The sequence below is a fragment of the Lepisma saccharinum genome, chromosome 30, assembly GCF_977018435.1.
Source record: "Lepisma saccharinum chromosome 30, izLepSacc3.1, whole genome shotgun sequence".
Classification (NCBI taxonomy): domain Eukaryota; kingdom Metazoa; phylum Arthropoda; class Insecta; order Zygentoma; family Lepismatidae; genus Lepisma; species Lepisma saccharinum.
The window spans coordinates 588,942-601,539 of record NC_139258.1 but is presented as its reverse complement, the minus strand read 5'-3'; the positions used below and the strand labels follow the sequence as shown (position 1 = coordinate 601,539).

Sequence of the window (12,598 nt, the reverse complement as noted above, 5' to 3'; positions counted from 1 at the left end):
CTTGAACCTTTTCAATTTTATGGCTATTGTATTTGATATGTTTAGCAAGACCAGTAGTGGGTTGGGCTTTTTTCGCATCTGTTAGGTGCTGTTGGATTCTTTCATTAACAGATCTGATGGACTTGCCGATGCCAAGCAACAGTACAGCAAGTTCCAACGAGGATGGTGGCAGCGGCCACTGAAATTATTAGAACGAAGAAGAAAAAACAGTTTCGCGTATAAAGTGAGTATTAATTTCTCCATATTTATCGACACAAAGCTTGTTAATGATCGACATTGAATATTACGAGAATTATCACTTAACAGTACTTATACAGAGTTACTTTAAGTACTTACGATTGCAATGCATTAAGCATAAAAACATCGATAGTATAATATTTGACAAATTTTGCAAGATAAATTGGGTTTGTACACATGCGTGTGTTAATTTGGAAGCAAGTATAACCAAAATAAACCTGTTTTAAGTAGGAATTAGTCATAAATTTGTCAATTTGATCAAAAAGTGAATTATTTCATCCTACACATGATATAGATTGTTTTTATATATATAACACTTCTTGTGGGAGAAACTATAAAATATGGAAAAAAACCTTTCTCCCGCCGAGGGTAAAAATATTTGATCAAACAATTTTATGGTGTAAATTAAATAAAAACACAAGTTTAGATGATAATATATACATTTATTTTATTAAATATGCATCACAGTAAAAATTATAAGAAAATATGATAAAAAATAATATTTCATACAAGAAAAATTATAGAAGTTTATATTAGTGAAAAAGTATCGAATTTGGAAACACTGAGGGAGCAAATGAAAGGTTGGCAGATAAAATGCAATCACATCTTGTCATGATGACAAAATATGCTCAAATATGTGGTTTGAAGTCCTGCTAAAAGATTAGAAGTAGCAAAAAAGTTGCCGTTATAACTTACATTGCAGCATAATATATGTCACAATATCAATTTGATGACAAGGGCAAGATGTTCGAATTTGAAACAGGAGATCGTATTCTTGTGAAATCAAGATAAGTATCCCTTCCTTGTAAGTGGAAACGGTCGCATTACTAATAAAATTGTGACTTTGAGTGTCAAAGCATCAAAGTAGTGCAATTATTGTGTTGGAAACTGGCAAATCTTATAAGAACTTTCATAATTCTTCATGGCTGTATTCCAAGCTGTGGATTTGAGCTGTTCCCCATATTTATCACAGGCTATATCATATTAAAAGACCTGTAACCTGAATGAAGTAAAAAAAAAAAAACATTTACTAAAAGTAATACAAATTGCATGTTTAATTCTAATTTGTAAAAAAATCTAAAGAAGTTTCATACTGTAAATTGGATATATACAGGGTGAGTTAAAAGTCCCTGACCACGTTATAAAATGAAAGGGAGTGTAGATTGCAGCTATTGGTTATGGTAGTAATATGTTAGGCCTAGGAGGAAACGTTTTGGTGCATGTCATGACAACATCCGCCATCTTGGATCAACTTCATTTCTTTAAATGGGAAGGGGGCATGTGGGGTATGGTTTTGGGCTAGAATTTCACCAGGAATTCAGTGGTGAAGTCAGATTTATGAAAACTTATGGGCATATGAGAGTTACACAATGTGTTCAATATGCTGTCCTTCTTGTGCTATGCACATGTTGAGATGGTTATCCCATGCTCTGTGGACACGGAGCAATATCTCAGGTGGATTTCTGCACAGGCATCCAGTTTCCATTGCTCCAAGTGACCCACATCCCGAATCTTTTTGGCATACACAATTGACTTCACATGACCCCACAGGTAAAAATCGAGTGGGGTCAAATCTGGTGATCGGGGAGGCCATTCCACTGGCTCACATCGACCAATTCATTGACCAGGAAACTGGAAGTGCAAATAGTGACGAACCTGTCACCCATAATGAGGTGGTGCCCCATCCTGCTGAAAATATGAGGGGAAGCTGCCATCCTCCATCAAAACTGACTGTAAAATGTGTTCTTGTAACAACTGCAAGTAGCCCTCTGCATTTAAATTATATGACCAAGAGTGCAACTAGTTACAGGCACTGCTTATAAAACACAAACTTTACTTGAGGATACCAGAAATGGGATATTAGCCTTATTTCCATACTTTTTGCCAACATGTTCCATTCAGTCGTGTATACCTCACACCTTTTCAAGGCTTATGTGAGATTTGCTTCAAGAAAATGACGAATGGCTTTGTTACTATTGTAAGAACATACAGCCACTTCTCAACCATTTACGAATAGTAACAAAGACATAACTAAATGTTCACATCTCTGAAATGCACAGTCCCTGGACTGTAACAGACACCAATAACAAACCTGAATATCAAAAATAGATCCAATGTGAATTATTTCCATACTTCAGGTATTCTTCTAACAAATGCCATAACTGGTAAATTATCTTCACCCAGGAACTTCCTCCTTCCACCTTGATATAGCTAGCACCATCTTCTTTCTTGGCCCCATCAAACTGTAGTAAAGGATAAGTAATATTTAGAGTCACATATTTTTGGTTAATAAAAAAGCAAAATTTTGGTTTCAAAAGCTGTAAATAAATTAAAATTTCACTGTTATAGCAGTGAAAAATTGGATGAAAGGCAATACATAAAATGACATTTTGGTTTTAGAATTGTGATAAATTTGATTTAAAAACTGTACTCATTACACAAAATAAACATATCCCTTCTAATAGCACATTTATATAGTTACCAGAGTATTAAGTTTGTTCCTGAATAAAGGGGTCTATTTTTGCTTCTCAAATATTTACAGCAGAATTAAGGAATTTTTTGTGAATTGCATAACACACAGGATAATTCAAACCTCAGAAAATGTCCCATCGGTAAGTAAACCAAATTTCGTGTTTAAGAGTCTATTTTGCATCGTTTCGTGACAAAACAGGGTAGAAAGATGCACCTCTCACATTTCAGAAACATGAAAAAATCATATTACATAGCGATATGACAAAGCTGAAAATTTACCGATGCCGATGTACTCAGCGATAATTTTTGGAACCGATGCCGATATTTAACAGATTCCGATACATAAGATTATTAAACAGAAATGGGATGTTATTTTCAGCATGACAAAAATAAATTTGCTATGTACATTTCTATTGCATATCATATGTACATACATATACAGGGTGGCTCAATAAGTCACTTAACACCCTCAGTACAAGGCCACTGCGGCATGGAACGTGAAAATGGCGATGACCAATCGTTGACTGGCCAAGGGGGAACCACATTGACGTCACCCGCATGGTCGGCAGCCATCTTGATGTCCGCCATCTTGAATTCAACTTCAGAAATTTAAATGGGAAGGGGGTCGTGCGACATATCAAAATGGGCTAGAATTTCACCAGGAAAACAACTGTGACATTTGTTTTCACCTAACTTTAATTGTTGCAGAGTTAACAATACCACAAAGTTATAACACATGCTCAATATGACGTCCCTCTTGCGCAACACACACGTGCAATCGTCTCTCCCATGACCTTACCACATTCTGAAGAACGTCAGGAGTTTTTGCAGTACAGGCATCCACAATGCGTGTGCGCAAGTGGGCCAGATCATCCCTGATTTTCGTAGCATACACCATGGCTTTCAGGTGTCCCCAGAGGTAAAAGTCCAATGGTGTCAGGTCAGGTGAGCATGCAGGCCATTCCACAGTCCCTCGGCGACCAATCCAGTGGTGAGGGAATTGTTGATCCAGGTACTGACGGACTATCATCCCATAGTGCGGTGGAGCACCATCTTGCTGGAACCATTCAGGATAGCTCCCATCCTCAGACAGTAAGGATGGTAAGATCTGCTCCCGTAGCAGAAGCAAGTAGCCCTCAATGAAAAATGGACCAACAAGTCGGGAACCCCAAGTACCACACCACACCATTAGCTTCCCGCCTCCCGTCACCTTGCTGGGATCTGTCCAATGTGGATTTTCGGGTGACAAGTACCGCAGATTTTGCTTATTCACCTCTCCCGACACATAAAAATTAGCCTCATCACTGAACAGAATCTTGCTACCGACGGCAGGGTCACGTTGCAGTTGTGCTATAGCCCACTCACAAAACTGCAAACGCCTGTCTGGATCGTCCTCACTAAGGTGCTGCTGCAGCTGTATCTTATACGGATGCCAGTGGTGGTCACATACAATCCTTTGAATTGAACCCCTGCTGACACCGCTTTCCAGCGCCAGTCTTCGTGTGCTACGGGTTGGGGACTTTACAAATGATGCCAACACCGCTACAGCAGTACCCTCATCCGTGACTGTTTTCGGACGTCCATGTCGCGGCTTGTCGTACACAGATCCAGTATCTTGAAACTTTGCCAGCAACTGGCTGACGGCCACATGTGACACCGGTTGTCTTGCAGGATTGCGGTTATTGAAGTCTGCGGCAATGTCACGCGTACTTCTCTCCCCTGACATCAATATGATGGCAATCCGTTCCTCACGTGTTAGTGGCATTTTCGTTCAGATCAGTGAAAAAGGAAATATGCTACTCTTGACACGATCAATTCACATCATCACTCTTTTAAACTTTTATGTAAAGACAAAACACAATCGTAATTCCCATGCCAACCAATACTACAAGATATGTACATACCGGTAAGTCAATATCCGGACATTTTCAGTGATTGGTCTAACAATAAATACCACATAATCACATAGTAACGATTATTTGAACAATAAACATTTAAGCAAAAAGGAAAGGACGTGTCACTCTCCCATGCGGAAATCGCCCTTAAATTTAAAGTTAGGTGAAAATAAATGTCACAGTTGTTTTCCTGGTGAAATTCTAGCCCATTTTGATATGTCGCACGATCCCCTTCCCATTTAAATTTCTGAAGTTGAATTCAAGATGGCGGACATCAAGATGGATGCCGACCATGCAGGTGACGTCAATGTGGTTCCCCCTTGGCCAGTCAACGATTGGTCATCGCCATTTTCACGTTCCATGCCGCAGTGGCCTTGTACTGGGGGTGTTAAGTGACTTATTGAGCCACCCTGTATATTCTCAAGAGATGGGAATGTACATTTGCATCTACAAAAGGTTATGTGAACCTAGAGATTTAACATTAGTACACAAGCAGTTCTTTGAAATGCAAAATGAATTCCTGTTCTGCCAGATTCAGAAGCACGAGATTTGGAAGCACTTCAGGAAGTAACCTACTTCTTCTCTTATCGCAAATCTGTTCAGCAACACTCAATCACTGAATACTGATGCAGCAGGTATGACCAAGTATTTTCTCAGCACTTGCTTCAGGTTTGAATACTCACTTTTGAATTTCCAATACAACAGCAGATCCTGGTTGAGCAATGTACTGTTTTATTTCCGATTTTGAGTTAGGTTGATCCTCTGAATGAGTTTGCAATAATTTTATTACGAATCATAACCAAATTTTCAATAAATCGTACAAAACTATAATATAAAGCTTATTAGAAGGTAAAACTCTAGTATAATCTGTACTGGTGTAAATATCGGATTTTTGCCGATTCTGATACTGATGCCGATATGTCAATTTCTGCCGATTTTCATACATCTGTAATCGGCTTCGGCACATCCCTAATATTACAATGTGTTATTTCACATTTCGGGTTTCTGTCCCGAATATGTAATTATTACACACGAGACAGGTTAATCGGTACTCTACTATCACTGTGTCCGAAAGGTCTCTAAAGCAGGGTTGAAGTATGTCTTGGAAGTGGCATCACCTAGTGTAGTTCGACAGCACCAATTATTTTGGGCCAGAGTCTATTTTCTGATTTTATTTCACTAGAAAAGGAGACTGGTTTTCACTATTTTTCAGGAAATAAACTGAGACATATAACTGTGGAAAATGCAGCAACTTGAGTGAACATGGGAGTTAAGAACAAATCCACTTCAAAAATGGCTCTATATTCCTTGAAAATGCAAAAATATGCTAAATATGATCGAAAACTATCAAAATATGCTGCATCATGTACAAATGGCCAAACGTGGCCTTAAAAAGCACCTTAATTTAATTACTTTCTTCATAATATGAATTTCTACAGAAGGTTGTTCGCTTTATATCCGACCATTTTTGAAGGGTACTCACCTTAAGAGATACAGCCGCCACCACCGATCATGTTCTATTGGACCCTCAGCATTGTGGACTATCGCCCGGCATCGCAGTTTCCATTGCAGCAAGCTCCAGCGCAGGACAGGCATGGGAATTCTGTCCCACTCCTCCCTTCAAGCTTTCCATAGACCATCCAGGGTGCCCGGGCGGCTATGTTGAAGACGTCATTTCAACAGTCCAAATGCACAAAAATCCATTGGACTGGCATCTGGGCTTTTCACAGGAATGTCTTCAAACGGAATGACACGAATTCCAAATTCCTCTGCCATTTCCTGATAAGAATGTAGTGATGTTCTGACGGTATGATTCGAAGCCTTGTCCATATGGATCATCACCTGGTTCGCGTCCATTCCATACAATTGTGGGATGTCTCCCCGATAGATAGGTGTCAGAATGGAGTCTTGGAAGTATCTGGCATTCACCTTCACGTTTTTGTCCACCTTGCGTATCATCAACTTACCCTCATATCCGAATCCCGTCACAACCATAAAGCCACGAGGGAAACTTTCCCTGCACTGACGAACAAAGTTGCTGCGCCCCTTGCCGTCAATGTCACGGTATGTGATCGCCCGAATGTGACCACCAGCAGTGAGATGGACATATGATTCATCAATTGTGACAACTTTCTTCCATTTGGAACCTGCCAGGTACTTTTCATACAGTTTCCTCTAGTTTGTCTTACGTTCGGCAATGTGACGCGGTAGAAGGTGGTGTACGTGGGCCTTCCGCACACACTTCAACCTGAGGCGCATGTGAATTGTTTTGTTCACAGTTGACGGTGCGAGGTGAAATCTGTGAGCCATATCACGTCGAGTCGGGGGATTTCCTTGGCACGCCAATCGACGGATCCCCCTTAGCACTACGGGTGACACTTTGCTTGCAGCCCTTCTCCTGGTGGTTTTCGTGGGAGAGCCTGTTGTGTGTTGTGTAACGGGCCACAATAGCTTTCGCAGTAGTCACCCCGAGTGTTTCACAATGCATACGTATGAAAACTTAGCATGGAAAAGGGCCATTATGTAACCCTCCCAACACCGGTTGATTTTCGGCGCCATTTGATAACATTCACTACCAACACTCACGCACCTACAAGGTCAGACACAACACTGCTCCCGCCAGCAGACCCATAGTTCCAGCATGATACGCCAGGTGGCAGCACCGAATCGAAAATGGTCGGATATAAAGCGAAAAACCTCTGTATATATTTAGGGAATGTGTCACACTTACCAAAAAAAATATGCTGACTCATGAAAATCCTACCCCTATTTATAACTATATAAACAGACTGATAAATACTCACCTAATTCCTATCTCCTTCAAGTCATTTTCCGAACACTTCAAGAACATTTTCAGATCTATTCCACGTTCTTGGAAGAAATTAAAGTACTTTGTTAAATTCAGCCCCTCCAACAATTCCTTCAAATTCCTTGGAGGTGTAGTGGCTGCAAGATGAAAGAAACAACAATTATATTAAGCTATAAACAATTAGAGTACTGCATCTCGTTAATAATTTCCAACAAAATGGAACATGCCAAGTTAATTAATGAACCAAATAACAAAAGAATTATAGCAGTTATATCATAAATACTATTTATAAATCATAACTATTTAATAAAGATAAAAAGACTTTGTTATTACTTATATGATTATAAAATATTGATTAATGTATCTCAGTTCTATGATATAAATTTCTACGGCAAAACACATATTAATTAACTTAGTGCTGATGTCTGGAGATTCTTCACTTCCAGCATGACCAAGATCAAGAATGTGTAGGGCTCTGTCTCCACACCCTCCTTTATGTGTGTTTGTGACACAGGGGTTCAAAAGCAGTAAAAATGCCAATTTGTTGTTAAAATTGTGAATAAAACCCTACATTTGATTTTAAAACTGCACTTATTACACAAAATTAACATTTTAGTTTCAATAGTATGTTAATATAGTTACCAGATTACAGTAAAACCTGTCTATCCTGGAACATGATGGTTCCGAGCAAAATTTTCCATCTTAACAGTTTTCCTTCTTATACAGGGTTGACTTTAAATACAGTATAAAGTGCGGCAGGAAATAATGGAAAGACAGATTTACATTTCACATTACTTATAATGTAGAGTACTAATGCATTAACGTACATGAATAGAATTGTGATACAGTCGCAATAAGCATAGCAGAGATTACAATTATGTAACTACACAACATGTTGGTACACTTTTTACAGTATTGTAAGAATGTACAGTATGTACTTATGTATCTTTTCGAACCCGGGACCCCTGTCGTCGTAGCACGATGTGCATAGAGGGAAAGAGAAAGATGGAATAAGAGAGGTGAAGAAAGATTGAGATAAAAGTGAAGAAAAAAAGAAACAAAGAGAGATAACAAGAAAAATAGAAAGATTGCGAAAGAACAGAGGAGAAATAGACAAAGAAAGGTGAAGAAAGAGTGTAAGAGATGAAAGAAAGAAACTGAATAGCAACAGCTATGAGTATTGTAGCGCATTCTTTCATATCGACAATGTTACCGATAAGCGAGTGGCAACAGAGGCATGTTCCACTTACAGTATTGCATTGTTTTCTTGCGAGCGAAAAAATAAAGAAAGAAATTTCCGTCTTACTGAGTATAAAAACATTTTGTTGGTCTTTAAATGGTGTTCCGTTTCCACGTTAAGGAGGTGTCCGTCTTAAGCAGGTCATTTTCAGGTATAAAATCGGTCCGTTCTGGGGACTTTTTTCCGTATTTACAGGTTTCCTTCTTATCGAGGTTCTGGGATATGCAGTTTTTACTGTATTAAGTTTATTCCTATGTAAAGGAGTCCATTTTTGCTTCTCAAATATTTACAGCAGAATTAATCAATTTTCAATGATTTTCATAACTCACAGCATAATTCAAACCTCAGAAGGTGTTGCATTGATCAATCAACCCTAAATTTCGTGTTTAAGAACTGATTCCGCATTTTACAGTTTATTTCGCATCATTTCGTGACAAAACATGGTTACAAAATACACCTTTCAAAAACATGAAAAATTAACATTACAGTGTGTTATTTCACAATACTCGAGGAAAGTAAAATTTGAGTTCAACAGTATTTATTTCAGTACCTTCTTTCATTAAGGTTGGAATACGGCCACCTGTAATTTCTTTCACAATCCTAGCAATATCTATGGAACTCTCTGCATCATCTAGTTGATACAAAGGCTCAGGAATTTTGGCAGGCTTTTCTTTGTCTTGACTGATGGAATTCTTAGCAGTAAGAGCTGTAAATATAAATTACATACATGTTACATGTTAACCATACAGTTGTGAATACAAGCTTAGCAAATAAAGAATACATTCAAAATGGTGTATCACAGATTTATTACATTTATTTTAAGTAGGGATGGGACCGATTAATCGGTACTCTATCAGTATCGGCCGATATAGGCATATCGGTGTATCAGTTTATCGGTAAAATTACCGATAAATTACCAGTTCGTCCCATACATGTTCAATAGTGTTGAGGTCAGGGCTCTGAGCAGGCCAATCCAGTCGGGTGACATTATTTTCTGCATACAGCTCTATGGTAGCCCTGGAAATATGACAAGTCGCATTATCGTCCTGGAACACACATTCTTGGTTTCCATAGAAACACCACAACGTGGGGAGCATAGAGTTGTCAAGAATATCTCGGTATGATGCAGACGTCATGTGGCCATACACCGGTACCAGTGGACACATGCCATGCCAGCTGAAACAACCCCAGAACATGATGCCGCCACCACCATATTTGACTGTGGGCACTACACACTCGGGTAACAGACGTTCTCTGGATAATCGCCATACCCACACTCTCCCATCTGATCGAAACAGTGTGAAGAATGATTCATCGCTCCATAGGACCTTCCGCTATTGCTTCACCGTCCAGTTTCTCTTTACACCAGCGTAGTCTCTGCCGTTTATTGTTTTTTGTTATCAGGGGTTTGTGGGCAGCGGCTCGACCATGATAACCGAGCGCATGGGCCTTCTTGCAAAGTGTCTTGGTCGAAACAGTCAAATTAGTCGCAATTTGAAACTCTTCTGCAATCGAATGTATCGGACGGGTCCTATTTTTCCGAATCTCCCTCTTCAGCATTCTCCTGTCCCGGTCATCTGTGGATCTTCCACTTCGTGGTGCATTGCTGCGGTGTCCATATTCTTTCCACTTCTTGATGACAAAGGTTACAGTTGATTTAGGGACCTGTCGGGCAACAGCTATGGTACGTATACTCATGCCTCCTATGGAGCAGCCTACTACGATCCCTCTTTCAAACATGCTGAGCTCTTTCCTGTCTGTCATTTTGTCAGAGAATGATCCGAGAAGCCTCCTGCTGCCGTATATATACCCGTCTGTACTCTCTTTTCCATGACGAGTTCGTTTCAGAGTTGAAACCGGGGTGTCCAATGACTTTCTTCCACATAGTGTATTTTCCACTTTGAGTTAGTGCCTGTATATCTTAAGAAAAATAAGTCTTTGGGGTCCATGCGCAGTCACTTACGAGCCACTGCGAAGGCCTTTCCACCCATCTTCCTGCGAACTGAGGCCATTGTTGAACTTTCTTCTCCGTTAATAAACTTGCTGGTGTGGTAAGCATGCACTGAGTTATTGAATTTGCATTTGCCGAGAAATATTTGTAAGTTTTAGGCTGACAGAGGGCAAGAAGCCACTCATCTTTAGAGTAAGTTACATCTTTAAAATAACAGAAACGGTGTTTTGAAACTCACTTGATTCATGTTGAAGACTTGAGGTCGTCTTGTAAATAACAGTTAATACTAGGGATGTGACGAAGCTTAAAATTTACCAATGCCGATGTACTCGCCGATAATTTTTGGAACCGATACCGATGCTGATATTTAACCGATTCCGATACACAAGATTACACCATGTAACAAAAAAAAGTTGTTTTTTTGTTTAAGTGAATTTTTGTTTTGTTTATGATAAATTAGGTCAAAACTAATGTGTATGTGGTATTGCTACCTTCATGTAATTATTTTTCTGGTAATGGTGGTCAATTATGTGAAATGTATTGGTTAACATGAATTAAGCATAGTAAAATTCATGATAAGAAAAAAACTGTGCAACCTAGTATTCTAAAATCTGTTTTGTTTTTGTTTTGGAGGGTCGCAGTATGTAAGGACGGCATCTTCCCATCGTTGTAAGCATGATACAGACAGTTTTTGCTATGTGTGTGGCATCTTCCTTAGTTCAAAGGCACTAAAACATAGGATAAAGGAGGGCAACAACTTCTGCTCAGCGTTCAAATCTTACTTCGGTATGTCTGTGGGAGACCAAGACAAAAAATGGGCACCACATGTTGTGTGCGGGTACTGTAGATCCACTCTCAAAGCCTGGTATAGAGGAGAAAACAGGAAAATGAAATTTGGCGTACCTAGAATTTGGCGAGAACCTACGGATCACCTATCCAACTATTATTTCTGTGTTGTAGACTTGTCCCATCACAAGAGGGGTAAGAAAACCTGTGTTTTTGAATATCCTAACCTGCCATCATCTCTCCATCCCACTCCACACAGTGAGGAGCTTCCTGTTCCTCCTCGTCCCTTAGTATGGGATGAACGTGTAGATTTCAGTATTGAAGCGGATACTGACATCTACCACAAAGAAGGCCTCTCAGGGGATGCAAATGATACACCTCACTTCCCCACGCAAACTGAGTTAAATGACTTAATCAGGGATGTAGGACTAACAAAATCCAATGCAGAAATTTTAACATCGCTACTAAAGCAGTGGAACCTATTGGATAAAACCTGCAAGATATCCCTCCAGAGGAAGCGTCATGAAACTTTCTCACAATACTTCACTCTCACAGAAACAATATGCTATTGCCACATTGTGGATGGCCTTTTCAAAGAAATAGGGTTTGAATATAACCCAAGGGACTGGCGGCTCTTCATTGACAGCTCCTGCAGGAGTCTTAAAGCTGTCCTCCTTCACAATGGAAATGAGTGATGATCAATTCTAATCGCTCATTTGACTCATCTAAAGGAAGATTACTCCAGTGTTCAACATCATCTGCAGGTGGTAAGCTATGCTGAACATCAGTGGGAGGTAATCGGTGACTTTAAAATGATTGTATTTTTGATGGGCTTACAAGGGGTAAACACAAGGTATTCTTGTTTTCTCTGCCTTTGGGATAGCAGGGATAAAAGTAGACATTTTGAGACTGTGGAGTGCCCATTAAGGACAGAGTTAGAGATTGGGCAGAAAATCATGAAGTTGGAACGCCTTCTCAAGCAGGAAAAGATCCTAATGCCTCCCCTGCATATTAAGCTTGGTCTCATCAAGCAATTTGTGAAAAGATTATTACATACAAATGTGGAAGCTTTCAAGTACCTCCAGACTGTTTTCCCCAAACTATCCGAGGCTAAGATAAAGGGTGGAATTTTTGTGAGCCCTCAAGTGAAGAAACTTCTTAACGCTGACGACTTCATCAGAAAGCTTTGATCTGTTGTAAGAAATGCC

General features: G+C 39.5%; 1 protein-coding gene across 3 annotated transcripts in view; it reads right to left on the bottom strand.

The window, feature by feature from the left end:
- Positions 1-705: 705 nt before the first annotated feature.
- LOC145981884 (uncharacterized) overlaps positions 706-12,598 on the bottom strand; it is a 31,797-nt gene continuing 19,904 nt past the window's right edge. For all 3 annotated transcript variants that reach the window (XM_083115368.1, XM_083115367.1, XM_083115369.1), the window contains exons 6-8: positions 9,204-9,359; positions 7,409-7,550; positions 706-2,480 (exon numbers count right to left, since the gene is read on the bottom strand). In XM_083115368.1, the coding sequence (XP_082971494.1) occupies positions 2,414-2,480; positions 7,409-7,550; positions 9,204-9,359 (365 nt within the window). In that variant the 3' untranslated portion in view covers positions 706-2,413. The remainder of the gene's footprint in view (positions 2,481-7,408; positions 7,551-9,203; positions 9,360-12,598) is intronic.